This window comes from Prinia subflava, chromosome 12 (genome assembly GCF_021018805.1).
Source record: "Prinia subflava isolate CZ2003 ecotype Zambia chromosome 12, Cam_Psub_1.2, whole genome shotgun sequence".
NCBI classification, from domain to species: Eukaryota; Metazoa; Chordata; class Aves; order Passeriformes; family Cisticolidae; genus Prinia; species Prinia subflava.
In genome coordinates this window covers 22165269-22193143 of record NC_086258.1, presented here as the reverse complement: position 1 = coordinate 22193143, position 27875 = coordinate 22165269, and the positions used below count along the sequence as shown (strand labels likewise).

The 27875-nt window shown below is 56.8% G+C and overlaps 3 protein-coding genes across 4 annotated transcripts; 1 reads left to right on the top strand and 2 right to left on the bottom strand.

Annotated features, from left to right (window-relative positions):
* Window positions 1–581: 581 nt before the first annotated feature.
* Window positions 582–4820, top strand: CCDC42 (coiled-coil domain containing 42). Its single transcript, XM_063409859.1, has 7 exons — window positions 582–1288; window positions 1547–1652; window positions 1769–1873; window positions 2472–2669; window positions 3307–3528; window positions 3949–4128; window positions 4752–4820. The coding sequence occupies exons 1-7, from the start codon at window positions 1224–1226 to the stop codon at window positions 4818–4820; spliced, it is 945 nt and encodes a 314-aa protein (XP_063265929.1). The 5' UTR covers window positions 582–1223.
* Window positions 4821–7267: 2447 nt separating this feature from the next.
* Window positions 7268–21635, bottom strand: LOC134557112 (bMERB domain-containing protein 1-like). 2 transcript variants are annotated; one of them, XM_063409771.1, is made up of 7 exons: window positions 21424–21635; window positions 16649–16769; window positions 12840–12913; window positions 10481–10595; window positions 10277–10350; window positions 9582–9729; window positions 7268–8839 (listed from the first exon to the last, which is right to left on the bottom strand). In XM_063409771.1, exons 1-6 carry the CDS (start codon window positions 21497–21499, stop codon window positions 9614–9616), a joined length of 576 nt encoding a protein of 191 aa, XP_063265841.1. In that variant the 5' UTR covers window positions 21500–21635; the 3' UTR covers window positions 7268–8839; window positions 9582–9613. The 2 variants fall into 2 exon arrangements, with proteins under 2 accessions (XP_063265841.1, XP_063265842.1); XM_063409772.1 differs by lacking the exon at window positions 21424–21635 and adding an exon at window positions 17604–18318.
* A 3390-nt stretch (window positions 21636–25025) lies between these two features.
* Window positions 25026–27365, bottom strand: MFSD6L (major facilitator superfamily domain containing 6 like). Its single transcript, XM_063409858.1, is given in 6 exon segments — window positions 25026–25806; window positions 25808–25895; window positions 25897–25927; window positions 25930–26304; window positions 26307–27311; window positions 27314–27365. Coding segments are annotated over 6 exon segments (1842 nt in total). The 3' UTR covers window positions 25026–25515.
* Between the last annotated feature and the right edge of the window lie 510 nt (window positions 27366–27875).

Below are 27875 nucleotides of genomic sequence, written 5' to 3'. Positions count from 1 at the left end.
ATATTTTTATGTTATAGATTTTTAAAATAATTTTGCACATTGTCTATAAAGCTATGTAATATATAATCTATTGTATATTATTATATATTCACATAAATCTAAATTTTTAGTGTATTTTAGCATTAGTATTTTAATATCTATATTACAGTGTTTCTTAAGTGGGGGGGGGGAATTTGGAAATGCAGTTTGTGAGGTTTTGATATTTTCACTAATTCAAAGCTTGTGTTGGTTGTTCTTTAAACAGAGACCACACACAGGAGGTGCTGTGAAGGATCCAGGAACTGCTCCCGATGGGAGGAGGAGCAGCAGGGACAGTCACAAAAGTGGCTTTTGCAGGTTTTGTAACCCAAAATGCTCCCTGCAGTTCCCATAGGGGCTGGAGCACCACAAAGCTTCTGTTGCAGCTGCTGCAGCTGCCCCGTGCCCTGCTCTGAGCTCACAGGACTGCTCTGGGTTCAGCTGGGGGAAGCCAAGGCTGGCTGGGAGCAATTGAGGTGAATTCCTTGGGGAAGCATCAATCCAAGGGCTCCATCATCCCTGGGCTCCCCCAGCTGGCCCATGAGACCCATCCCTTCTTTCTGGGTAGTCCTTGGTCATGGGCCCTCTCCCGCGGCAGAAATTAAATCAATTAAATACCAATCAGCTGGTTTTTGGCAAATGGGAAAGCTCAGCCTGATCCAGAGAGGGAGCCCTGGGCAGAGCAGTGTTCAGCCCTCCATGAGGATGGGCCTGTCCTGGCTTCCAGCTGGGCTTTGGGAAAGGAGCCAGGCAGTGCTGGGACAGGGGATGGGGTGCCAGGGGCCCTGACAGACCCCAGGGCAGCAGAGGGCACCAGGGCCAAATCTGGGCAGAGGAAGAAGCAGAGAAGGTGAATGAAAAAGAGAAGGGAGTGAAAAAGTCCAGGTCCTGGACACAGTGGTCATTCCCCTGATGCCAAGGGGTTCCCAGGAGTTGCCACAGTGCTTGGAGTAGCTGCAGGAGCTGTCACAATGGTTGGAGCAGCCTCTGCAGTTGTCACAATGGTTGGAGGAGCCGCTGGAGCTGTCAGAGTTCCTGGAGTAGCCACTGGAGTTCTTGCAATGATTGGAGGAGACAGTGCCTGTCTCTGGGATTGAGAGGAGCCCCAGGGCCAGTCCTGGTGGACTGGAGTAGCCACAGGGCCCGTGCAGGTGTCTGCCCAGAGGCCGGGCAGGCCGGCAGCAGGACGGGCGGTGCCCGCAGCCATGGCACAGGAGGATGTGAGCTACTACCGGGGGCAGTACAAGGACAGGCTCCTGCCCCTGCTCAGGTGAGGGCTCCTCCATCCTCCCCTCCAGTGCTTCCATCCCCCCTTCCCCGGCCGTGGCAAGCTCCCACCCCTCATCCCTTCCGTCCTGTGCCTCCCTTTCCCTGCCCCGTCATTCCCTGGAGCTGCCCTGGCTGTGCTGGGGGGGTCCCTGCAGGGCAGGGCTGGGGAGGCCACGCTGCCAGAGGGGTTCTGAGGTGGGGCTGGGAGCAACCCAGTATGCTGCCAGGATCCAGTATAACCTCAGGAAATGTGTGGCAGGGAGCTCCGACCAACAGAGGAGGACTCCACAGACTCCTTTATCTGCCTCCTGAAGAAGATGAAAGAAATGCGACTGATGGAGAGGGTTCTGGAAGAGACAGAGGAGGTGAGGAAGCTGGGAGGGTGCTGGGACATGGCTGGGGGGCTTTGGAGGGTGGCAGGGGCAGGCAGGGAGTGGTTCTGGCTGTGGCAGCCGTGTCACCCTCACTCCGGTGCTGCCAGGCTTTCACAGAGAGGATGGAGACCCTTGCTGAGCAGTGGAGGGACCTGCACGCCAGGAGGGCTGAGCTGAAAGCCCACGTGGTGACATCTGGGACGACTGTAAAGGTACTCCTGGCACACCTCATACACCTGGCACATCTGGCACACCTGGTACTCCTGGCACACTGCCCTGGCTCAGCCACAGCACCACCCCCTCTCCCTTGGGAAGAGCCTTGGGTCAGCACTCTCAGCCAAGGCTGGAGGCTGGAGCTGGGAGGAACAGGGACTTGTGCCCTGGGTAGGAGAGAGCTTGTCCCGTGCCCTGGGATCTCCCAGGGAAGGCTCCCAGCCTTGTCCTTGTCCCGGGATCTCCCAGGGAAGGCTCTCAGCCTTGTCCTTGTCCCGGGATCTCCCAGGGAAGGCTCTCAGCCTTGTCCCGGGATCTCCCAGGGAAGGCTCCCAGACTTGTCCCCACTGCAGACCCCCAGCAATGCTCCAGGGACAGGTGAAGGAGGTCTGAAAGTCGCAGTCCCATCCCAGGTGCTGCCCCCAGGCCAAAGGGACAATGCAAGGTGGCCCTGGGAACAGGGAATGGTCCCGGGGTGCCGCAGTGCTGGGTTCTCCTCTCTGGAGGTCTCTCCCCCCAGTGCCCTTGAGTGACCCAGCTCCTTCCCTTGCCTTCCTTCCCCTCTGGCTCTGTGTGCTGCTGGGAAAACCTCACCAGGAGGGAGAAAGGCTGCAAACCCAAGCTCTGAAGAAAGCCAAAGAAGAGAAAGTGGAGATTTCAAAAAAGGAGAGTGAGCTCTTAAGGGCTAGGAGGGAACTGGAATCCCTCAGAAAACAGCACCAGGAACTCTCCAAGAAATTGCTGAAGTACTCCCTGTTCAAGAGGTACCTGGAAGAAGTGGTGGAGAATTCACAGGTGAGCTCGGGGAACATGGAGGGCTTCACCTGGGTTTGAGCCAGAGGGGGAGAGGCAAGGCCAGGGAAATCAACACTTGGTCAAACCCAGAGACTGCAGGTGGGGTAGGAAGGATTTCCTTGCAACCAAGGTGGGCCACAGGGAGCAGGGAGAGGAGAGGAAAACCGAAACAGATGAAGGATTGAGAAAACTGAACAAAAACCATGAGAAGGGGAGAAAGCTCAGTGCTGAGGGGAACAGGGCCCCCTTTGTGTCATACTGATGGTTTGGGAGAGGAGAAAACTGCCCAGGAATGGGACCCAGACAGTAGTCAGGAAAGCTGGGCCTCCTCTCCAGGATGCTGGGACATCTCTCCATGCTCATGCTGCCTCCCAGGTGCCGGGGACATGGAGCTGCTGTGTTTTATCCCAGCTCCCCTAGAGCAGAGCTGTGACACCTCGCCTGTGCCACTGCCAGTTCCAGACCTGGCACTGTGTGTCATTGCCCAGGGAATGACATGTCCCCCACGCTCAGAGACCAGAAGGGACAAGGGAGAAGGGAAGATCTTCCAGCTGGGGAGGCCTTGGCCCTGCTCAGGACAGAGGAAGCCAGTGAGGGGAGGGCAGGGTGTGCCTGACCCCGGGACCCTGTGCTGCAGTTCCGCGACATCGAGGACATCATTATCTACTGTAAATCCCTGGTGAGGACACGCAAGGACCTGCTGCAGTCCCAGTGGTGGCCATGGCAGCTGCTGGAGCAGGGCAAGGTCCTGCAGCAGCAGATCAGGGCAGAGAAGGAAGCTGAGATGCTTCAGTGCAAGAATGACCTGGCGCAGCTCAAAGAATCTCTTGACCAGGCTCAAAGGGACATCCGCCAGTGGGTAAGGAGCTGTGGGTGGGAAGGAGAGCTCTCCAAGGCCTGGCACAGTCAGGAGTGGCTCCTCCAGCAGCCAGGGGCTCGTGGCAGGGGCCAGCAGCAGAGTTTGTGGTGGGTGGAAATGTCTGATCCATCCCTTCAGGGGCTGCAGGTGAGAGCCCAGGTGTGGAGTGGGTTTTTCACCAGGAAGAGCTGGGAGCAGTAGGTCTGGGAGGTGGCAGTGGCAGTGCTGCTGCAGGGATCTGTTCCTGCTGTGGTGGCTGGCAGGGAGGATGTAAAACACTATAAAACAGCTGGGCTGGTTCCTGGATCTGCTCCCACCACACTAGGCTGAACCCGGGCAAGGCTGGCTTCTTCCCAGCCCGGATGAGGGTGGAATTTGGGGTCTCCAAGCCGGGTCCCGATGCTGAAGCAGCTTTGCTAGGATGTGTCTCATGTCCCCCAGGAGGATTGCTGGGCTGAGCTCCAGGACAGGGCTGCCAGGAAGGCCATGGAGCTGAAATCCCTCAACATGGCCATCCACAGCCTGTTCCATGCTGCCAGCGCAAGGCTCCAGCCAAAGGGCAGGGTGGCAGCTGGGGACAGCCACGGGCAGCTGGACATGGTAAAGCCCGAGCACAGCCCTGCTCCCTGCCCGGGAAAAGCAGCAGCAATGGCCCTCCCAAGGCCAGGGGGAGCCCCCAGGCCCAGCACACCCTCCCCTCTCCCCTGGGGTCCCTGGGCACGGGCAATGCTGGGGACACCAGGAAACCCTGTCCCTCCCAGGTGGAGCAGGGACTGCAGCCTTGTGGGGCAGAGAGCGTGGGAGCCACGCAAGGACAGGGGTGCAGGGATGTGGGGATGTGGAGATGCAGGGAATGCAGGGATGTGGGGATGTGGAGGTGCAGGGAATGCAGGGATGTGGGGATGTGGGGATGCAGAGGTGCAGGGACAGAAGATACAGGAGTACAGGGATGCAGGCGTGCAGGGACCCAGGCATGCAGGGGTGCAGGATGCAGGGACACAGAGGATGAAGAGTGCAGGGACAGGGGATGCAGGGGTAAGGGGGTGCAGCGATGCAGGTCCAGCCACAGCCAGGGTCTGGTTTCATTCCCCCACAGAGGCACATTCTGGTGCTGCATGTGCTTTCCTGTCCTGTCACTGAGCTTGGGGACATCTGCCCTCCAAGAGGGACAGGCAGACTCTGCCTCCTGTTCCCATTCCTGCCCTCTCCCGTTCCCACCCCAGATCTGGCAGTTCCTCCACGAATTCCAGTACTTCAGAGAGGACGTGAAGGAGCGCAGCCGACCTCTGTGAGAACCTGCCCTGCCAGCGAGGGAGCAGCGGGTGGGCAGGGAGAGGAGAGGATGGGAGAACCCTGTAGATGCTGCAGACTAATTAAAATAGCAAATATTTTAAGGCATCTCTGCATTTCCTGCTGATCTTCCTGGGTCTTCTGTGAGCCCAAATACTCAGAAGAAGAGACAGTAAAGCAGGAGGAAGTGAGCTCTGTGCGGCTCTCAGGGGTCACAGAGGTGTCATAGAGACATGAGCGGTGCCACCAGGAGCTGCTGCCTGCTCGGCAAAAGCCAGCTCCTGACTCATCCCCGAGCACAGAGAGCTTTGTGCCCTCGCATCTCATCTCAGCTGTGACATTTCCGAAGGGACAGAATCATCCACAGCCCTCCTGAGAGGTGACTCAACTGTCCCCTCCCCAGCCACCCATGGTCACCCTGTCCCCCACACGGGTGCCTCAGTGATGGCAGGGGGCAGAGCTCATGGGACAGGAGCAGCCCTGCCCTGTGAGGGGCAGCTGGGGACAAGGCTGGCCCCTGCTCCTCTCGGATATTGAAATAAGTTTCCCGAAACTCCTTTTTCTTCATGCAGGAAAAGCCAATTCTTTATTCACATGACTTCTTTCATACAGTTTTCACAGACCTCGTGTGCAACACGCATTGGCTGGTAGTTTTCTCACTACTTCATTTTTTGGTCAAAGGTGATTTGTGTGTGCGTGCTAAGATTCGGGCTGTTTACATTTCTCCTTCCTAACTCTGCGCTGCCCGGGCAGCGGTGGCGGTGGGAGCCCCGGGGACTGCTGCGTCCCCGCCTGCCCCCGAACACCCACGGGACAAAAGCGGAGGGGAAAAACAACACAAAAGAACCGCTAGAGGCCGCGGGTAGCAAAAGAGGGGGAAAGACTGAAAGCAAACACAGAAAAGGTTAAAGAGGCCCAGAGCTCCCGAGGGACCGGCACTGCCAGCCCCGGGACGAGCCGTGTGCGGGAAATGTGCTCCGCCTCCTGCCGGCTGCAGAGCTCGCGCGTTCCGTATGCAGCTGCGAACCGCCCGGTGCCCGAGGCTCGGAGCTTTCTAGAGGACAAAGCCCAGCCACCGCGACCACCGCGGCCACCGATCGCCACGGCGGCTTCCAGCGGGGCGGGAGCGGCCACCCCGCGCCGCCGGGGACACTGTGTCCCGCCGGAAGCGTTCTGCAGAGGCGCACGGCCACAGGGCCGTCCCCTGGCTGTGCTCGGTCCCCACACGGCGCCTGCACTGGGCCCGGACTGAGCAGTTTGTAAGGAGATACAACGTCTTTAATGGTCTTTTCAACATGAAAAACGGAATTAAAAGGTCCCTTTTCCATCGTCTGTGGGTAGAGAGAACAGAAACGACCTGCAGCCGCAGGAGGTACTGACCGAGAGGTCTGTGGAGCCGGAGGCTGCCGCAGCAGCTGCGGTCCCTTCAGCAGACTGTGATTTTTTAAAAAGAATTTCTAATAATGTAGGTAACGATTTTGTGGCTAACATATCTTCCCCTATGGCTGCTGATAACCGAATCTGCCCCAACTCGTCACACCTTTCGACGGAAAAGGCGTTTTGTACACCATAGCAATAAAGTTCGCCATTTCCTTTTATCCTGTTTTATCCCGTTTGCACAATACGAGTGCCCACACACGTTTTATCGCTGTTTCGTCAGCCGAAATGCGCGATCTGCGATTCCCCGCGTTTTATCCCATTTTTGAGCTCTCGCTAGGGCTGTCGTCCCGCGGCGCGCTCCTTCCCCTGCGCGGTTTGCGCGGCCCTTCTGGCCGCTGTCTGGGGCTGGCCCACGGTTCTCGATCGCGGCTGGGCTCGCTTCGTGCTATTCCCCCGCTTCTTCAGGCCATGCCCCGCCTCTCCTGGGACACGATCTGTTTCCCGGCTCCGGGCCGTGCTCTCCCGCGCTTCTGCCCGTGCACTCACCGCGGGTTTTGGGACCGCTGTTTCCCCATGGCTCAGTGGCTGCAATTCATTCCTCGCTCCATGTTCAGCCCCTCGAGCGGCGACTTCCCGGGAGCTGTGTTTGTTTCTGTGTTTATTTGTGTATTTGTTTGTGTGTGTTTCTGTGTTTGTTTCTGTGTTTGTTTGTTTCTCTGTGTTTCTGGGTTCGTTTCTGTGTTTGTTGCTCTGTTTCTGTGTGTGTTTCTCTGTTTCTGTGTGTGTTTCCATCCCCGTGTTCTCCCCGTTCTGCCCGGTTCTTGTCTCTGTGTGTTTCGTGCAGTCCCGCAGCCGGAGCCTTTCGCTGCTCTGTGTATTCGCTGCCTGAATTTCGTTTCGCTGCGGGCTGTTCGTTCCCGGCTTTGTTGTGTTCCATCTCTCGGGTCCCGTCCTGGCCGGGCCCGCCTCCTTTTCCGCGGCAGGCTCGCCCGGTGCCTCCCGCGATCGCCTCGGGTCATCAGATGTTGTAATAAGTTAGCCGAAACTCCATTTTTTTCATGCAGGAAAAACCAATTCTTTATTCACATCACTTATTTTATACAGTTTTCACAGACTTAGTGTGCAACACCCATTGGCTGGTAGTTTTCTTACCACTTTACTTTTTGGTCAGAAGGTGATTTGTGTGTACGGGATGAGATTCAGATTGTTTATATTTTTTCTTTATGGGTTCTCATGGAACAGATTTTATTGTTTACAGGGATGCACTTATTTTTCAATCAAAGAATATGTTGTTGTGTGAACAAACCTTTCATACCAAGACTGTTTTCTCATGGGAACTTGCAAATTGCTTAGCTACACTTAGAAGAGGTGACAGGCCAGCTATTCATTTAATAGAGCAGACCTGATTGTGTGAGACCTTTTTGTTATAATTCTTCTACCTGTCACAAAAGTCAGGGATGGTTGGGGGACGTGGTTGTCCCCGTCTTGTGTGGGATGGCTGGGGACACGGCTGTCCCCTGCCCTGTAAGGGGCAGTTGGGGACACGGCTGGCCCCTGCCCTGTGAGGGACAGTTGGGGACATGGCTGTGCCCTGTCCTGTGAGGGACAATCAGGGACACAGCTGTCCCCTGCCCTGTCAGGGCTGGTGGAGGACCCTGAGGTTCCAGAAGTGAAATGTGGTTCAGAGCCAGAAATGGAAGGGTTGGGGGGTTTGCTGCAGCAGCAGGAGCTGCTCTGGGCGTTCCAGGGAGCTGCGAAGCCCAGCCTGACTGTTCAGCATCAGGTTTCTGTTCCTCTTTAGCCACCCTGCTGTGTCACAGCTGAGCCATCCCCTAAAAAGGTCCCAGAAGGAAAAACACCTGCGGAGCTTCCAACAGACATTTATTGGTTTGGGCTGAGATCAATGCACATGAAGCAGTGTCAGTCCTGTGGGCTGGGCACCTTTCCCAGCAGTTCCAGCAGTCCCATGTGCCCAGGGGAGCAGCCTGAGCCTCCTTCAGAAGCCTCAGGGACACAGGTGGCACTCACAGACAGACCCTGCCCGTCCTCCTGCCTGTACCAGCTCTGCTTCCAACCCAGGCTGGGTCCAGAGGGGGCAAGTCTGGAATCTAGGGCTCTTCCTGGCCTTTGGCTCCCTCTCAGCCCGACCAAACTCACTGGCTGGGTCATTCACTGTCCCAGTAAGGCCCTGGGAGGGCAGGACAGAGAGGAGCCTTTGCTGTGTGTGGATCAAAGCAAATCCCTGTGGGCCAAGCAAAGCAGCCCTGCAGAGTCTCTGGAAGAGCAGAAAGGTCCAGTATGGGATCAGCTCCGGGTCAGGATCAGCTCCAGGATGGAACCACCCCATGGACACTCCCAGGGCAGAGTAAGATGTTCTCCAAACAGCAGTTCCAAGTGTTTTTTATCCCTCAGCCCAGGTGCGGGATGCTCCATCCTGTGCTGCTGTCACAGCTCCCAGGCCAAGGTGGGATGTGGTGTCTGTGCTGTTGTGGAGGACGTGGGGCCATCAGGCCCTGTGCCAGCACCCAGACCTGCCCAGCCAGCTTGGGGGCCCTCAGTGCTGCTGCTGCAGGGGAATTGTGGGCAAAGATGGACGTTGGACCTCTCGGAGGAGAGCAGGGAGTGGACTCTGGCTGCAGACCTGGGGTGCAAGGCAGGAGGTGGGAAAGCAGGAACTACAACCACAGATCCCCTTGTGGCTTCTCCAGGGCCTGTGGAGCCAGCCCTGCTTTACAGAGCACCCACTGCCCTGAGATGAACTCCTGCTGCCCCTGGCCACAGTGAAATCTCCCTGGCATGAGATGAATCCTCTAAAAGAGGCTCCAACCCCCTGGACTCTGGCACCCCCACCTTCCCCTCACACAGAGCTTGTCCCACATGGGGTCAGTCAGGTGCTGCAGCTCTGTTCTTGTCACCCATGGGGTGAAGCCCTGCCCAAGCTGTTTAGGCCTCGCTGGCCTTGTCTGCACCTCCAAAGCTCAGTTTTGGCAGCAGAGCCATGCACAGGGCAGGGCGACAGCCAGAGCCAGGCACAGCTGCTGCAGTGGGGATGCCACCCCCATTTCTGTCAGGTCCCTTCAGCCTTCCGGGGCGAGCTGGGGAGCCCACAGCAGGCTGCACTGGCAGGCAGCACCTCTGTGGGTCTGCCATTCCCACAGAATTCAGGATGTTATGTCCTGACCCACTGGCACAGGACGGGAACTGATTGGCTCAGCAGTCACAGGATTGTCCTGTGCCACTACCACTGTCCTGGGCAATCCCTGTTCCCAAAATCATAGCTCATCCCTGTAGGACTCTCCAGGAAGAACAAAGCAGCTCCAAGGAAGGGCCAGCACCAAGGAAACCCCTCCTGCCCATGCCAGAGTCCCAGGATGTGCCCCTACCACGGCCGTGTCCTGTGCCAGGGCTGGCAGCCCTACATGATGGAGCAGGTGAAGCCACAGCACTCCTTGAGCAGGGTCAGGCCTGTCTTGGTCACGTAGGGAGCCGAGGTTTGCTGTCCCCTTGATGTCATCTTCTCTTGGACAGACGCTGTGGGAAGAGGAATTTGGGTCTGCCTGGGGACCATGGCTCAGCCTGGGCCTGGGGCTCACATCTCCCCTGGGGCTGCTGCTGTCCTACTCAGAGCCACAGTTCCTGCACCACGGGATCACTGCTGTGGGTGCTCTGGGGTGTCCCCAGGGCTGGGAATGCCTCCCACCACCCTGGGGAGGTGACAGAGCCCAGGGAAGGGGGTGGCTGACATCAGAGGATGTGGTGCCCATCCTGCATCCACCTGAGGTGTGAGCCAATGCTGAAGGGCCTGATGAAGTCTCTCAGCTCTGAGAGATCCCCTCCCCAACCCCATTCTCATAGGACATGGTGGGAAATGGCAGGAGGGAAACGGATTCCTAACATCTATTCCAATTCCAGGTCTTCCCACAATGTGATCTCAAGCACCAGCATCCCCCGTTCCATTTCCCCACCCTCCTCCAGGTAAACCAGTCCCAGGCAGTAAAATCATGGAGGCAGAGTGCTTGGGAAAAGGGACAAATACCAGGGAGGTTCAGTGCAAGGAATAAACCCTGACAGCACCCACTTGCTCTCTGGAGGTAGTTTTTGGAGAGCTTGCTCTGCAGGAACTCGGCCATTTCCTTGTCTTCTTCCCTTTCCCTGTGACAAAGAACTGGGTTACTGCTTGGGAAATGAGCAGCAAGGCCTCCAGGAGCTCTGGGAAGGCAGGACACAGCTCAGAGGATGGGTTGCATTGTCCCCAGCACAAGCAGTAGGTGACACTAGCTACCTGAGCCTCTCAAACTCCACATCATCCACCAGGAAATCCCGAGTTTCCACCAGCTTGTGGATCTGCTGCACCAGCTCCTCTTCCCTCTGCTTCTCCTCGTTGGATTTCTGGTTCTCTGCAGCACAGGGAGTACAGTTCACACCCACAGGGAGCATAGCTCACAGCCACAGGGGCCACCCCCCCTGCCAAGGCCCTGCTCTGTTCTGCTCAGGTCTGAGCGTGGGGGCAGAACCAACCCAAAGGAAGCAGCTGGATCCAGGCTCCAGCTGCTCAACGAGCAGGAATCTCATCCCAACCCCCCTAGCTGCAGGTGACAGTTCTACTGTCATCACATGTGAAATTTTAGCTTCTTCCCAAACTTTCCTGGGGCTGAGACCTGCAAGGCACCCCTGTGAGCCCTGCAGAACACAAGAAGGACCCTACAAGATGCCCTCTCTGGTGGCAGGTGACCGTGGGGCCCTGCACCAGCTCTGCTGCAGGGCTGGTGACCGGGGCCCAGCCAGCTCAGAAATGCCAGCTGGGATTGTCCCACAGCCAGGATGTGTCTGACCCCATTTCCCAACCCAGGGAGCCCCAGCTTGGCCCTGAGCTGGGTGAGACTCCAGAGACCTCGGGGTCTGTGGCTGAGGATTCAGGGATTCAGGTGTCCAGGGAATTACCAATATGAGCATTACCCTTGGAGCACCTCCCACTGTTTATCCCACACACAGAGACACGGAAACCCTCACAATCCATCGGGCCTGCAGCCTTGTTTCCTCACTGGTCTTGGTGGTCCCACCCTCTCCAAACCCCTTCCCACCCCAGCCTCGAGTGTCTGCCAGGCTCTTCTGCAATCCTCAGCCTTTGGTTGTCACTGAACCCCTGACTGACCTACCCTGGGCAGGACCCACTCTGCCACAGCTCTCTGGGCAGTGAGGGAAGGCCTGGGGGACTCTCCCAGAATTCCTGTCCTGTGTAAATTGGTATGGAATGGGATACAGTGGGATACAGAGGGATAAGGTGTGGGAAGCATCAATGGAGAGCCACCTGAGGTGGGAACTCCGGCTGTTTGTGCTGCTTAATGCCAAGTCTGAATTCTCCTGCCAGCTCCAAAACCAGCCCAGCCAGACTGGATCAACCACAAGTCTTTGTTCAGCTAAATGAAAATACAGCAAAATTCACAGGATGGAGCCAGCTGGGTCTCAGCAGGTCCTAAACCAAGGATTGATTTGTAGTTGGAAGATTGATCCAGGTGCTGCCACATAGGAGGAACCTCTCAGACTCATCCTGTTGTAAAACATCCCCAGCAAACAAAGGATTTTCCTGTTGTCTCCTGCAGGAAATGATCTCCTTGGCACAGGGATCGGCTCTGTTCTGGGGGCCGGGCTCTTCCAGCCCTGGATTAGTGCAGAGACACCTGGGCAGTGTCTGAGCAGCCCCCACCTGCCTGCTGGGACAGGGCCACTTGAAGTGGCTTCATTTGACTGCCACACAAAAGGGAAGCACCAGGCTGTGCACAAGCACCAGCTATTTGGTGTTAATTAACATCGTCTATTCGCAGTTAATTAACAACCTGCAATCATGAGGAAGAAGCTGCCAGGGTTGAGGTCTCACTGGACAAACACTGCCCCTTTCTCCCCCTGGCTGATGTCAGAGCCCATCACGACCATGGTGATGATCTGAATCATTAAAAGCACTTTGGCTGGGGACATTTCAAGCCGCAGCCCTGGGCTCTGAGTAAGCACTGACGTGTTCCCGTCTTTATCCAAACCCAAGGCTGCCGTGGCTGTCTCACAACAACAAGGATGTGCATGATTTTTCCATCACAGGCTGGTCTGAGTCAACTTATAAAGAAGACAAAAAGAGCAGAATTTCTGCTCTCAGCTGAGTCTGGGAGTGCAGAAAAGGCAAGAAATGAAAGCCCAAAGCAGATGAAGGAAAGCCAGGCTCATTTCTCCAGTAGAAGAAAAGACCAGTTTATTTCTGCTCTGAGATATGGTTTAGGGAAAGTCTTGGTTTATGGACTGAAGGTGTTGAAATTAAAAGCCCCCATGAGATTTGAGTCTGTTTTGCAAGGAGCTCCTTTTTTTATGGCAGCATGTTCCCCAGCCTGGCTGAGCTTCCATCTGGATGCAGAACCAGGTTTATTGAAGTGAGCAGCACCTGAATATTAACCAGCACCTGGGCTCTGCCCCTTGCTGAAGGTTGCCTGGCACAGCCAGCACGGTGGCACCGTGGCAGCTGCCAGGGCCACGCTGGGCTTTGGGATGGCCCCGGGCACAGCACTGAGGGGACACAGCTGTGCACAGCTGGGCCCTGCCTGCCCCAGCTCCCCTGCCACGCCTCCCCTGGCCCCCGGGGAGCTTGCCCAAAGCCTTACCTGGCAGGGCCAGGAGTTTCTGGAGTTCTGTTTTCAGCCGGCTGATTTCCTTACAAAGCTGGATGTCGTCCATCCTGCAGAGGTACAAATGGAACCACTGAGGGGGAAAACTGGGAGAGAAGAGGTTCTAAACCCCCAGAGCAACAGCCAGTGCCTGTGGTGGGGATCCAGGTTTCCCTGCCCTTCCATGGGAAATGCCAGCCCACTTCATCCCCGAGTTTTGTTGGGGTGCTGGTTGTTGGCAGAGAGGAAGTTTCATTATCTTAATGATAACAAAGCCTTATTAATACCTGGCCCATCTACCAGGCAAGAGCTGCTGTGTTTCTCCTGGCCCCACAAAATAATCCCAAAGAGCAAAATCCAAAAAGAAGTGGAAGCTGCTGCCATAGAAAAAGATCTTTTTAATCCCACCTTCCTGCAGAATTAAATAAAGGTAGAACCATGAAATGTAACAGAGAAGGTGTGCAGAGCACCACGGGGGCCACAGGGACAGCAGAGATTGCTGGGGACACACTGATTAAAATGAAAATGAACAGTCAGCTGAGAGCTGAATGATTATTGCATTTAAATGGAAACTAATTCTGGGAAAACTGACGGGGAGAATAAAAAAATTTTAAAAATCTCTTTTCAATTAAAATTAGGAGGGGTTGCAGGTACAAGCACCCAGGAGGCCCCTGCTGGGGCTGGGATTGCTTCTACCCCTGCTGGTAGAAGCACCTGTGGCAGCATCAGCCAGAGCCAGGTGTCCCTGGCTGGCCCCAGGGAGCATTGAGGGACCGGGGTGGAGCTGAACTTCCCACAGGAATTCCAGACCTTTCCTTTTGCCCTGTAAAGGAGAAGTGTTTGGTGCCTCATTGTTTTCCAGAGCACAGACACCTCAGAAATGCTGGCGTGTTTTAGTCTGACATTTCCAACAAGGAGCAAACACTGTTTTTAATTGAGGCCACTGCTCTGTTCAGCTGCACATCCCAAGAGTTTTCCATCTCCGTGAGCCCTGCAGTCCAACCACCCTGAACATCACCTTTCCCCCCCACTTTGGGGAATCAAAAAAGGCCTTGCAGCCCATTTCCCACCTCTCTAAGCCTGTCCTGCAGAGCCCAGCTCTGGGATCCCCCTTCTCCAGCAGCAGTGCCCTGGGAAGCTCCTCAGCCTTCCCAGCCTCACTCCTGGGCCCTGCATAGCTGAGGTTGAGCACCCCAAATCTCCCAGCCAGGCAATCCTGGCATGTCCCAACACTCACGGGATCATTCCTGCAGCCAAGCCCACCATGAGGTTTCTGCAGGACATTTCCCTTTGGGTCCCAAAGGAGAAGCTGAACAAAGGGTTAAGGAAACACCAGAGCTGGGAGTTTGACAGCACCTGAGAAGATCAGGCACTGTTGCCACGGAAAGCCTTTAAGAACTACACTTCTGATCATGTCCAAAAATCCTTTTCAACAATGAGTTCAGGGCAACGGTTCCTCAAAGGGGCTCCAAATCTGAGCCTCTGAAGCAGCTCAAAGCTTCCACTGACACTGGACTTACCCAGGGATTTCCAGGCTGTGGGTCCCTCAGTGGAGGGACCAGTGGGGACAAAAGACAGCACAAGGAAGTGCTTCATCCCAGGAAATGTCACCTTTGCCAAAATTCCAGTTTGTGCTGGGCTGGCAGGGTGTGATCTTAGGGCTGGGCTAACTACAGCCCTTCAGTGAAATTAAAAACCCGAACTATGGATGGTAGTCAGGCCTTTTCCTCCAAACACATAAAATCTCCTGATATACCCTTGGAAAATGTCCTGTGTCCCCCTGTTGTGGTTGCGGGGGGAGGTCAATTTTTCTAGGGGGATGTGGGCAGGCCAATCAGTGATCAGCTTTTCTGCTGGCACCTGGATTGGTCACTCAGAGGTTTAGACACGCCTCTGAGGACACAAAGAGTTAAAAGCAGGACTCCAGGGGGGTTCAGTCTCTTTTGAGTTCCGGTTTCAGCTGTAGAAACATCTCCTCTCCCCTGCTCAGCTCTGGCCTGAGTGGGGGAGGGGGAAGCCACGTGGCCGGGCTCAAGACAACCACGCGGTGGAACTAAAGTAAGCTGGGCCCCGGAGGGGGGAGAAGAGAATAGAACATGACTCTGGAACTGAGCTGCCCTGTCCAGGATGGAGGGGTGGAAAACTGTGGAAGTGCCTTCCATGTGTGCTCACCCCCACCCCCCCAAACGCCGGGAGAAGGTGCCCAGCCACGTGGGAGTTGCCGAGCCTGGGAGTGCCTGAGCCCGCAGCCCTGCCGAGAGATAGAAACTGTTAACCCTTGCTTGGCAGAAAGAAACTTTTCTTAGACATTGATTCTCATGACTGGTAGTTTTGAAAGAGAGAGGGAAGCGGCCTGAGACCGAGATGATAAAGCACGATTGGAAGGAACCTGATGGGCAAAGAATGAGAGGAGTAGCTTTCTGAGCTGGACTTTTCTTGCATAATGTTAGCCATGGACTGAACTTAAGTCTCTTTTGAACATAAACTGCATTTTGGGTGGATAGAGCTGCCCCTGCTTTTGCTACAGTGACTGGCACTTGAAGAGTAGAGCGAGCAGAGAAGAAAAGGGGAGGGTGTGGTGGCGCCCTCTGCCCTCAGGAGAGACCTACTCTTAGAACCCTCAGCCCCAAGGGGAAAAAATGGGGAGAGCTCGGCATGCAAGCATCCTTAAAAGAGCCCTGTACACAGCTTCAGCCTATGGACAGCGGTGAGAGCGCTAGACATAAGAAAAAGAGAGTGTCACCCTGGCAGACTTCTCCGGGCGGTGCCACGGGTGACATGAAAACACATAAGGGGTAGACCCGTGTTTTCTGAAGAACAGTCTGTGGTGCAAGAGAGACTCCTCTCTCCCTTGCTGAATTGAAGATTAGGGGTTTTTTTGAGTGGTAGTTGTTTGATTTAAAACCCAAAGGTTTGGTCTATAGAGAGTAATGTGTGGGGAGTAGAAACTGGGAGAAGAGAAGAAATGTTCTGAGAAGTTTTTTATTTCTGTCTCTGTGTGTGTTTAAGAGTTTTCTGTCTCTGTTCTTATGTAATGTAATAAAGTTTTGGGTTTTTTTGTTTTCAAGATTTAAGCCTGCTCTGCTCTGTTCCTGATCACATCCCACAGTAGTTAGAGAAAAAACATATATTCATAGTGCATTAATATCTGGCCAGTGCCAACCTCTGACACCCCCCAAGTGCTGATGGACACCATTGTAGTCGTGCATTTCTGTACCCAAGCAGGTGTTTCCATATAAGGAAGTTAAGCTAGAATTTTCTATAGCCTGCTTGCTGCAATTGGCTCAGTCCCAGCACAGACACAGTGATAGGGCTTTGGAAGTGCACCTCAAAGCCTAGTGTCCATCTCATTGGGCAAAGAGCCAAATAAGCCCACCTAGACCATCGAGTATTAAACAGCCAGCTCAAAGGCTGCACAAGGCTTTTTGGGAATGCCTTAGCCTGTGTAACTGTGCTTGGTACACTGTGCTCGGCTTATCTCTTTTCATTTTGTAATGTTTATTATTTTTGCTGTTATTAAAACCTTTATTTTACAAAGCATATCCTGGGAAGCTGTCTCGCTATTTTCTTAAGCCATTACTCCGCTGGCTGGACCCTCGGAGTTATCGAGAGAAATCTCGATACACCATTGCAACACAGGGGTTCAGGTCTGAAAGGCCTGGAGAATCTTATTCCAAGGCTTTGAATATTGGAATGGAAACAAGGTGGGAAGCAGCCTCAGCCCTGCTGATCCCTGGGGCTGAGCTGTGCCTGGCTGGGCAGGAGGTGTCCCTGGGAGGGAGCACATGAGGGGGACGGGCACTCACATGTAGCGCAGCTCCGACTCCCTGCGCACCAGGATCTCTCGGATCCGCTCGATCCTGAACAGCTCCCCCTCGATGTCATCGATGGTGGCAGTGGAGTCGGCCATGGACACGATCTCGTCCTCTGGAAAAGGAATGGGAGCCACCTGAGGCAGCAGGAGACCAGCAGAGGCCTCAGAGCAGTGAGGAGCAGGATGTGCCTTGCTCCCAGTGCCGTGCCGGGCTCTGTGCTGGGACAAAGCCCCACATTCCCAGGGGTCTCCCCCTCTCCGAGCAGCAGGAGGCCAGAGGAGCTGGAAACTGCTGGAGGCAAGGACAGGAATGTCCCTTTTTTTTGCAGAGCCACAGGATCCTCCAGCATGTCCAGCACTGAGACCTGAGCCTGCCCAGCACCCTCCTCCTGCATGACAGGAGCAAACCCTGGGCACACAAAGCTCAGAACTGAGGAGTTACAGGGGTGAAATTCCTTCCGCTGCTCCCCCTCCATCACAACCCCCATCCTTCCCAGCCCACTGGGGTGGAGCCCCCCATTCAGCTCCCTCACCCTCTGCAGTGCTGAGAATCACATCCAGCCCCCACCTGGGGAAACTGAGGCAGGGAAAGGGGGGTCACCTGCTCAGGCAGGAACTTCACAGAGAAATCTGGGATAAAGGGGCTGTAATTTATATTTTAGAGGGATGGACAGGATGAAAGCCCACCCATCTCTGTCCATGGCTCTGACCTGCAGCTCTGCCTCCCCCTCTGGGACTCACACACACAAATCCCACTCGTTTGCTCCAGACTGTCCCATGGATTCCTCGTGGATGCTGTGTGGATCCCATTGGGACCCCCAGCCAGTTTTATGGGAATAGCTGAGGATTTGCTCCAGGCCAGCTCCCACCCTGGCCTGGCTCTCAAACACAACACTGAGCCTGTCACCAGTGCCAGGCAGCAGCACCTTCACCACATCCCAGCTAACCTGGCATTCCCGGCACGTGCTGGGGACAGGGGCTGCAGCAGAGCCAGTCTGTGGGAAAACTTTCCAGCCCTTCCAAATACTCCTTCAGGGGCTAAGTCTGCTTCCTCTGAACCTTCACAGGACACATCTCCCCTCAGAGGTTTTGCCTTCCTGCAGTCCTGGGACTTTCCCTGTGCAGGGAGAGGGGAAAGTACAGCCATGGAGCTGCTCCAGGAGCAGGAATCTCCAGGCAGGGATGTTGGAGGATGTCAGCCTGTGTGGTGTGGGCATTCCAAGCAGGAGCCAGGCCAGTGCTGAGAGTTACAGGGCAGGAAGAGACAAACTGTGAGGCACAAGACCAAACACTCTGCACTCTGTCCTCTCCCCATCACGTAACACTGCTCGGGAAATCATTCCTAGAGTAGGACAGATTTCCAAGGCTTCCAGCAGGGAAGGTTTACTGTGGAAATCCAGTGGTTTGGATTCACGTGAGTGGTTTGGAGAAGAGGTTTTTCTGCTGTTTCTGGTTTGGAAACTCTCAGAGGTTGTGTCCCCCTCCCTGGGCAGGAAGGCCACACTGAGCTGATGCCAGGGCATGACTCGTCCCTCATTCCCTGTTCCTGGGATGCTCCCAGAAGCCAGTGCTTGATCAGGACAGACAAATCCCTGGGCTGGGCAGGGTGTGAGGCCGGATGAGCTCTCCAGCATCTCCCGCCCGGGCTCTGCACAGCCCCCTCCCTTTGCCTCATTTCCTGACGTGGTTGCCAAGGGACCGGCCTGTGGCTGCTACAGCATCACCATGCGGTTGCTAAGGGACTAGACTGCTGTTGCTAGGGGACCAGGATGCTGAGGTCCCTCATCCCAAGCATTCTGGGGCTCTGGTACCCCAAAGCTCCTCTGGTCTGGGATATTTTGCTGCAGCTGCACCCAGCTGAGCAGCTGGGGATGGCCCCAGGGGCCCACGGCAGATGCTGACAGATGTGCAGGTACCAGCACAGCTGGAGGGGCAGGTGGCACAGCTGGGATGTGCCTGTGGGTGCCACTCCCTGGGGCTGTACCTCAGCTTGGCCCCAGAGCTGTCACCAAACGCTGCATTGCTACATCCCCTCTGTGCCCAGGCTGGGGGGACAAGGCTGGTGGCTGTCCTGATGTGCCAACAAACACAGAGACAGATGAACTCGGAGCTCCCTGTGGCCTCAGTCCCCAGGGGCACACCAACCGGCCCCGGGAGCATGGGGCGGGGCTGGGGAGGGTGAGGTCACTGCTGGACTGCCCGGCTGGGGAATAACCCGGAATGGCTCTGATCCCTGCTGGCACAATCACCGGGCCCAGGTTCTCAGCCAGGGATTTCCCAGCGGGAATGCCAGGGGCTGGAATAGCTGTCAGCATCCCTTCTTCTCCCTCTCATCCCAGAATGTCATTGGCACAACCATTCCAGGGGGACAGGTGAATCCTCCCCTGTGCAGGCAAAGGGAGAAGATGATAATGCTGGGAGGGGAGGAGGTGACAATTCTGGGAGAGGAGGAGGTGACACTTCTAGGAGGGGAGGAGGTGGCAGGGCTGGAAGAGGAGGAGGTGACAGGGCTGGAAGAGGAGGAGGTGGCAGGGCTGGGAGGGGAGGAGGTGGCAGGGCTGAGTTGCATTCCCCCAGCTGCAGCAGGAGGCTGGGATGTAGTTCCAGCCCCTGGGCAGTGCCCATAAGAACAGGAAAGCTCCTGGCTCCTCTCTGGGATGGTTCCCATCGGGCGTGGCTGGCACCACCCTGCCCTCACACACTGCTCCCAAGGACCTTTTTGTTGGACACTTACCAGGTCAGGAGTGTCCTGTGACATGGGGACAGTGGGAAGGCCACAGCACAGCCCAGCCAGGGCTGCAGGGCTCAGCTGGATGGTGCCAGCCCCTGGCTGTGCCTTCAGGTGCTGTGGTTGGGTCCTGGCACTCTGCATGCCTCAGGAATTCCAATGAACTGCTCCCCAAAGCAGTCGGTGCTGGACAAGAAGCTCTGACAGGACCTTTGTGTCCCTGGAGTTGCTAAATTCAGGGCAGAAGCAGAGGAAGGGCAGAGCCAGGAGAAAACTCCTGGAAAATGAAGTCCACAAACCCTGGGAGGGAGCATCTGGAGAAGGGAACACCCAAGGCAGGGTGCTCATTAAAGCTGAGATCAAGCCCAATCCAAATCTCCCTTTGGGGATGGACAGGGATAGCCTCAAGTGGGGCCACACTGCCCAGGGGTCCTTTCGGTCCCACAGCTCTCCCACAGCAGCACAGCCATACACAGAACCCCCCACACAGAAAACCCCACAGTGCCTGAGCCAAAGGGATCCTGCCTGGCACCAGTTCAGCCTGGCAAACCAAAGAGGGGGAGAAAGCTTTGACAGAAATTTGGAGATGCTTTAATCATCACATCCAGCCCAGGGAGGGGCCTCCACTAATGAGGAATGTGATAGCCAGAGACTTCCATTCCAGATGGTTTGGGCAAAACGTTTGGACAGCCAGCAGCAAGCCCGGGATGAGTCACTGCAGCCAACAGTGCAGGCTGAGTTTAAAGCCATTTTCTTCATGATTAAAGTTGGGGAATCCCCCTGTGGAGGGGTCAGAACTCTTTAAGGGGGCACCATCCCAAGAAGCCTCTAACTCAGCTGTGTGTTTTCCTCTGCTCCTGACAGCAGCAGGGACAGGGGAGATTCAGCCTGAACTCCAGCAGGACAAGAGGCTGAAGGAGCTCAATGCTGCACAGGCTTGGTCTGAGCTTTCCTGGCTGGGAGCAAGCAGCAGAGCAGCATCCAAAGAGCAGACAGGGATTGTTGCAGGTTCTTACCTGTCCCAAAGCTCTCACCCATGCCAAGGTCCCCAGGAGCTGGGAGCCCACAGAGCTGCACTGAACGAGCAAAATCACAGCCACCAAAGCCCTGCTCACAGGCACCCATGGGGGATGTCCAGGCTATACCCAGCACCCTGAGTCCAGCCCCGGCCCATCCCGATGTCACCCAGCTGCTGGAGCAGAGGACCCGGGTGACAAAGGTGCTCAGAGCCCCATGGGAGGTGTAGGGGAAGATACACACTGCCGGGAAAGGCACAATGGGAAAGGACCAAAACTTCCCACAGCTCACCCAGGGGCTGAGCAGCTTCATGGGCACCACACCCCCCCCCAAGCAGTAGCCAGCAGGATGCTGGAGTTGGCTGATCCCTCCTCCCTGGCCTGTCCCTACCCCACTGTGTGCAAGGGGCTAAGGGGGTGCAGAGAGGAACAGGGAAGGGGAGAAGTTGAAAGGATGGCAGAGCAGAGGGATTGCAGGCGCCTCCCCTCCGCACAGCCCAGCACTGCGACCCTTTCTCCCAGCCCAAGGTCGAGGGCTCTGCTCAAGGCAATTCCCCTGCCTGGCATCCCCCGCCCTTCTCACCCGGGGTTCTACTGGAGGAACTGGTAAGAGAGGGGCAGAGGCGCTGAAGGACAGGGCGAGCCCTCCTGTGCCCCGGGCACAGCCGTGCATGGCAGCGCATGGCAGATGTGACCGTGCTCCCCCGGTGTGTCCCTCCAGACATCCCCCCTACCGCCCTTCGTCCCCTCCAGCCCCCCTTCGTCCCACACAGCCCCTTCTGCAGGTCCTTTCTCTCCCCCGGCCACTCCATCCATCCATCCCCATTCCCGATGGTCGCTGCGCGGGGCTCCGCCGGTGCCGCTCCGGGGACCCCTGCCGGGCTCCGTTTGGTGGATGAAGCCGCCGGTTCCCGGGGCTCGGGTGCCCGGATTGCCCCGAAGCCCCGGGGGCGGGGGAAGTTGGGCTCGGGCGGTGCCGGTGCCGCTCCGGTGCCGCTCCGGTCCCGGTCCTGCCGCGCTCACCTGGCCCCGCACCGGCCGGCGGCCAGCGGGTGGATTCCATGGATCCGTAGCGGGGAGAAGCGCGGCTGCCCTCCATCCGCAGCCCAGCGCGCCGTGCTCCGCCGGGGCGGGGGCTCCTGGCGCTCCCTCCGCACCGCTCCCGCTGCTCCTGCCGCTCCCGCTGCTCCTGCCGCTCCCGGGGCTCTCACTGATCCCGCCGCTCCGACCGCACGGCTCCGCTTCTCCTGGGCGGGAGCTCCCGCCGCTCCCTTCCCTCCGCCCCCCACCTGCAGCCTCCGACCCCCGCTTCACCCGGGCCCTACCCCGGGGCTCGTCCCTCCCCCTTTGGGGCCGTTTCACCCCCAAAGGCGCAGCACTGAAGGCGCCCAGGCTCTGGGGACACGGGGTGCTGCAAATGAGGCACAGCACTCAACAGCCCCCAAAATTGCTGCTGAGCCAGGGCAGCTGCGCTTCCCCGTAGATGCAACTTTTCCCCATGGAAAAAGCCAACAGTGAGAGTTTGAACAATGTTCCAAGGGCTGAAATCCAGCAGGGTGGCAGCAGGGGTGGATGCTCACCTGAGCAGGACCCTGGTGGCCTTGCCTCTCTGGCCAGGTCAGCAATGACCAGTGCCACTATCCTGAAGGCTGAGCCCAGCAAACGGGCACAGCAAGGTGTGGATGGATGCGGGTGCAAAGCCTCCTGCTCACAGGGTTTGTGCTCCTGGAGCACCTGGCTGAGGATTCACAGCTGTGGAGGGACATGCCTCAATGCCCCCTCCCCAAATCACACTGAAGGGACACACAATTGTCCTCTGCTGGGACACTTCTCAGCCAGGACACTGATGTGATGTAGGTGACACTGATGTCCCCATGTGCAGGTCCAAGGGCTCAGGGGCACTTTGGGAAGTGCCACTGGCTGGAGAGCAGGGGCACAATGACATGAGGGGTTGGGGGGATCAGCCCCTGCCCAGAACCAGCCCGTGGGCTCTGCTGGCCTCACCTCCAGACAGTGAAACACAAACCTGAGCAAAATCTTGGAATTCGCACCTCCAACAGCCAAAGAGGAGCTCCTGACTTTTGATCTAGTCTAGTGACTTGAAGCAGAACCCTTGCCAAAGAGATGGTGCTTCCTTCTTCAAGGATAGCACAATAAGAAGGCAAAAATTAGGAGTCTCTGTGTAAAAACAGGAGAAGAAAAGAGAGGACATGGGAGCTGCTGCTCTGGGATGGAAATGCAGCAGCAGCACCTTGCTCCAGAACTCCTCTGAAAATGTCGGAGTACCTCTGCCAGGAGCAGCACAAAGGCATGAGGCCATGGAGGTGGGCTGTGAGCTGGAATGGTGATCCTTGACAAACAGGGAGTTCCCGTATTCCAGGAAATTGCTCAGGAATGCCCTGGGTTTGTAAGGAACTGCCAGGCTCCCAGCTGAGGGACAGGGCCACCCCGGGGTTGTTTTGGGTGTTTGGATGTGCAAGGAAGGAGAGCCATGAAGCGCCTGCCTCTCACTCATTAAATGATGAGCACCAGCAGCCTGGAACCAGCGGGGCTGCAGTGACTCACCTTGTTTTGGTCACTCTGCAGTACAGAGGAAATGAACCTGTAAATATTTTAATCAGTTCTTCAGGCAAATACTCTCCAGGATGATTTTCACTGTGAGCAGCCAGACCTGCTGGGGGCTGAACTTGAGTTTAATGCATTTTATATGCTCCCTTTATCCCTAATAAAAGCACGGGAGTAAATCAGACAGTCCAGAGTCACCCACAGGATGCAATTCACACACCATTGGATCTGCTGGATTGGATGGAATCCTCCTGGGCAAATCCACTGTGCAGAGGGAAGTGCAAATCAGGGACAGGAGCAGCCTGGGCTTCTTCCCTCGCCCAGGTCCTGGAATTCTGAGGCTGAGGAGTTTCAATGGGATCTTTCCCTGCTCCTACTTAGGGGATGTGTGCTCGTGCTGTGAAGGGGCAGCATTTAAGGCAATGCCCAGAGCTAAGCATCAGTGTAATAATCTTGCACAATAAGAGGGGTTTTTTCCCAAATATTATTAATCCATTAAACACATTCGGTGCTGATTCAAGGGAGTCACCCCTCTCCACAGCTCCAGGATGGACAGGCACCTCCAGGTCACTCCAGGGCTTCTCCTGCTGAAACTGGAATCCAGCAGCTGCTGCTGTGCTGAGGCAGATGAAAAGAGCACAGCTCACCCAGGTAATCGGCTTCTAACGAGGGCAGCGCTGGCAGCTGAAGCAGCAGCTGCATTTCAAACCATTCCAGCTCTTTCTGTGCCTCTCACAAAGGCTCTGGATGTGCTGTGTGCGGGGATGAGCCTGACTGCAGGCAGATCCCCCATTAACACGCTTTGTTCCTCAGGTATTACATGATAATAAGACCGTGAGAAATTCTTGACATCAAAATTGCTCCACTCGTGTTTGAATTCCTGGGAGAAGATAACATCTTAATAAAAAGTTCCAGCTATTCTTGGCACGGGGACAATTCTATCTATAGAGCCATTCCAGCAGAGCATTGTGCTGGCACGGAGGATCGTGCCAGGAGGAGAGGGAGCTAATTACCCTGAAAGCATCTGATGTACAGATAATGCAGGATCGATGCATACAGAGAAAGGAATTATCAGCCAGGAGTCCTTTCCTTGTCTCCAGCACTTCCTGCCGAGCCCACAACACGGCAGGGTGACACATTGCCAGTCCATTTGCATATGCCGTATTAAATATGCATTTCCATAAACATTCTGCCCTTTGCAGCTGCCTGTCTCGGGGCTTGTGAGCCACTCAGGCAGATGTTATTAAAATCCATCCCTCTGCACAGGAATGATAGGATTCCCTGACCAAGGAATACCTGACCAACTGACAGCAGCCTTTGCTGGTGGCTGAAGGAACTCCAAAGCTCATTTAAATCCCATCGAAGATCTTTTGTTGACATCAGACCACCTATTTCTCATTGATAAGCAACTTACCTCCTGGAGAGGGGCTGAAACCTGTGCCTTGGAGGTGAAGGCAAGGCAGGTAAGGAGGTTTAAGCCAGGAATGGGTTAAAAGAGGAGGGCTGGAAACCAGTGGCTTTCAGCTGGGAATAACCTGGGATAACTCAGTGTGAAGGAAATTCTCTGGCATGGACAGAGTGCTGCTCTCTGCTTGTGCACCTGTGCCCAGGTGTTGCTTTGGGGGTCCCTTGGTTCGTGAGGGACAGAAATAAATTCACCTTTCTCTTTCTGGGGTTCTGACTGTCCCTGCCTGGCTGTGCCCTCCTGGCTGTCCCTGTCTGGCTGTCCCTGCCTGGCTGTCCCTGCCTGGCTGCCTCAGCAGCTGGAGCACCCTGCTCAGGATCCAGCTGAGCCAGGCAGGATCAGCTTCCAGCAGTGCCAGGCCGGACGGACATCCCATCCTGATCTCCGGAAATTCCCAGCCCACAGAGGTGAAGCAGGCGGGAGGCCAGGCTGCTTCCTGTCACCTGGAATGCTGGGGACACCTGGAAGGACCACCAGGAAGCGCCCAGGTGGGCTGGGCCAGCCGCAGGCTCTGAGCACACCTGGAGGGTTTTCCCAGCAGATTCCAAGCATGAGCCCACTGAGAACACAAAACACGACATGGCAGATGGTCGGTGGAAAAACCTTTTACAAATGAACCAGGTTTTTATTCACATCCCGTATACAGTGCAAAGAGTTCACAGCCACCTTGGGAGAGTTCTGTGCGCTGGCAGCATGTCAATAATTTCCATTTGGTTGTGTCACAGCCCAGGTCACAACTGTCACTCACAGCCTCAGCAGCAGCTCTGGCAGCAACAATCCCAGTCTGGTTTTCGACTAAAAACTCAGCTACATTCATTTAGCCAATGTACACCTGAAATATCCTTTTGGGATTTTGGAAGCAAAATCATCAAGTTAAAAAGGAAAAATTACAAAAAAGGTAGAATGCGATGAAGTACGAAAATAAGTTTTATAGGTTGTTGGGCTTTTTGTTTGTTTGTCTTTTAAATAAAAATCTCTCCTGTCAGATATAACCTGTATATATTTAGCACTTCAGAATTGATGGTCATTTCTGGATGTTATCATTATACCAGGTTCCCTTTCCACCCCACAGATTTAGGTACAGATTAGTTGATCCCATGCTGCTGTATCCAATTCCTGTTAAAGCCCTCATCCTTTATAGCCTTTACCAGCCAGTCCTTCTCGTTCTCCTCCTCAGAGCCACTCATTTCACTGGAATCAGCAGTCAGGAGCCGGGAATAATTAATTTTTCTCTGCCGGGGCAATTTGGATGGGACAATTACGAAGAAGAAGATCCAGACCCCGAGCCCCAGGCAGCTGTGCTGGAGCAGCACTGCAGCCCGAAGCGCTGCACCACAATCCCCTGGGAATGTGCCCAGGCCGGCTCCCCCGCACACAGCCCCGCAGCAGGGCGAGCAGGGAGCGCCCCGTGCCCGGCCTGGCCGTGTCCCCCGCCGTCCCCTCCGGCCGCCACCGCAGCGCCCCTCACGGGCAGCGCTGCCCAGGGAGCCCAGAGCGGGACCAGCTGAGGAGCCGCGCTGCCAGCACGGCCAGGCTCAGCACCTCCGCCCCCCAGAAGGGCTGAAGGGCCAGCTCTGCCAGCGGTCCCAGGGCCACCCGGAGCCCCTTGAGCTCGCTGCTGCCCTGGTCCTGCAGCTGCCACAGCAAGAAGTTGTGCCCGGCAGCGCTGGCAGCACCCACGAGGAACACGGTGCCTGCCAACAGCAGCGCCCGGCCGTCCTCCCGCAGCAGGGACAGCGCTTTGGCCAGCCCGGGAGCACGGCCGCTTTTCCTGGGAATGTGGCCAGGAAAGAAGACGCTGACCATCAGGGAGAGCATCACCAGGACAGCGTAGCCGTAGAAGTGCACGGCGAGGCGGGGGATGGAGCGCCGGGGGAGCAATCCAGCGGATCCACCAGCACAGACACGCCGCTCGCCCCGTCAGCCGTGCCCACAGAACCCCACGGCCACAGCCGCCCGTACCCGTCCGTGGTGTCCACAAAGTCCAGGTATTCGTAGATACTCTCATCCATGGTCCATTCCAGGGAAGCGGCCAACAGCTCCCAAAGCACCACAGTGCCCAGGACAAGGAGAAAAACCTGGTACTCTCTGCCCTGGGAGATGCTCTGCACTGCCTCAAAGTTGACATCGCGAATGTCTGAAAGGTTTTCAGAGACGTGGGCATCTCCAACCGTGGGAAGAGCTGTTTTAAACAAAGCTGCCTCATTGCTCTCAGTAGCATTTAGGCTTTCCTCGGCGTTATCAGCACGATCGGTTGCAGCAGAGCTCGGAGTTTCCTCTTGGAGCCCAGGGAAGGGAGATCCGTGAGATGCCGGCCCTCCTGGTTCCGGTGTCGGCTGATCAATGCCTTTCACTGTCCAGCCAGAGGGACCGTCCAAGGAGCCTTTTCCCTTTGGATCACCTTCCTCAACCCCTCTGCCGTGTTCCTGAAGGGCACCTGTCGTGCCCCATAACCCCTGGGAGATTGAGCTGCCCGTAGCGGGCTCCCTGCCGGCTGCAGACACATCCGCAGGTGAGGTCCCCGCTCCCCTTGGCACAGCTCTCGCCTGCGCCAGAGCGCCCGGCTCTAATGCTCTGGAACTGCTTGTGCCGGGGCCGGGCACCGGGATGCCCACGGGGCTGGGCACTGCGGTGGGCACCGGCCGGAGCAGAGGAAAGGCAGCAGGGAGGGCAGCGGGCAGGGCAGGGAGCCGGGCACGCCGAGCTGCAGGCTGTGGCGGCAGCCCGTGCCCCCCGCGGGCGGGATGAGGGTGAGCGCCGAGCCCAGCCCCGAGCCTGCCCCGCGGGCAGCACAGGGGCACGGCCAGCGCCGCCAGCTGCCGGGCCCCGGCCGCGGCCCCCACCAGCGGCACGGGCAGCCCGAGCAACCGCAGGTACAGGGCAGGAACGGCGCGGCCAGCGCCAGGGCCCGGCCCACGTCCCAGGGCTGGCTCATGGTCTTCTCAGCATGTCCTCACCCGCTGGCCCCGCTCCGGCGATCGCACCTGCGGCACCGGGGCGGCTCCGGCCCCGCCGCACCTGCCCCGCCCCGGACGGGACGGGAACGGGAACAGGAATGGCCCGGGACCGACACGGGAACGGCCCGGGACGGGAATGGCCCGGGACCGGCACGGGAACGGCCCGGGACTGGCACGGGAACGGCCCGGTTCCGGCACGGGAATGGCCCGGTTCCGGCACGGGAATGGCCCGGCGCGTCCCCGTGCCGCAGGGTCCGGGGCGGCTCGGGCTGGAAGCGGCCGCAGCGCTCTCCCGGCCCCGCCGCCCGCACAAGGCGGGGAGCGGCGGCTGCGGTTCTGCTGGGCTCAGAGAGGACCAGCCCCGGGCTCGCCTTCATCCCGGCCCGCTGGGGAGCGGGGAACACAGACGGGAACCACACGGAACGGGATTGTGTCCAGGTGGTTCTGGAGTATCCCCAGTGAGGGACACCCCACACCCTCTCTGGACA

Coding starts and splice junctions, on each gene's coding strand:
- CCDC42 (XM_063409859.1), top strand. CDS start 1,224: ATGGCACAGGAGGATGTGAGCTACTACCGGGGGCAGTACAAGGACAGG. Junction 1,289..1,546: donor AGGCTCCTGCCCCTGCTCAG/GTGAGGGCTCCT, acceptor AATGTGTGGCAG/GGAGCTCCGACCAACAGAGG. Junction 1,653..1,768: donor TTCTGGAAGAGACAGAGGAG/GTGAGGAAGCTG, acceptor CGGTGCTGCCAG/GCTTTCACAGAGAGGATGGA.
- LOC134557112 (XM_063409771.1), bottom strand. CDS start 21,499: ATGGAGGGCAGCCGCGCTTCTCCCCGCTACGGATCCATGGAATCCACC. Junction 10,596..12,839: donor GAAACTCCTGGCCCTGCCAG/GTAAGGCTTTGG, acceptor CCTGTGCTGCAG/AGAACCAGAAATCCAACGAG. Junction 10,351..10,480: donor GTGGAGTTTGAGAGGCTCAG/GTAGCTAGTGTC, acceptor TCTTTGTCACAG/GGAAAGGGAAGAAGACAAGG.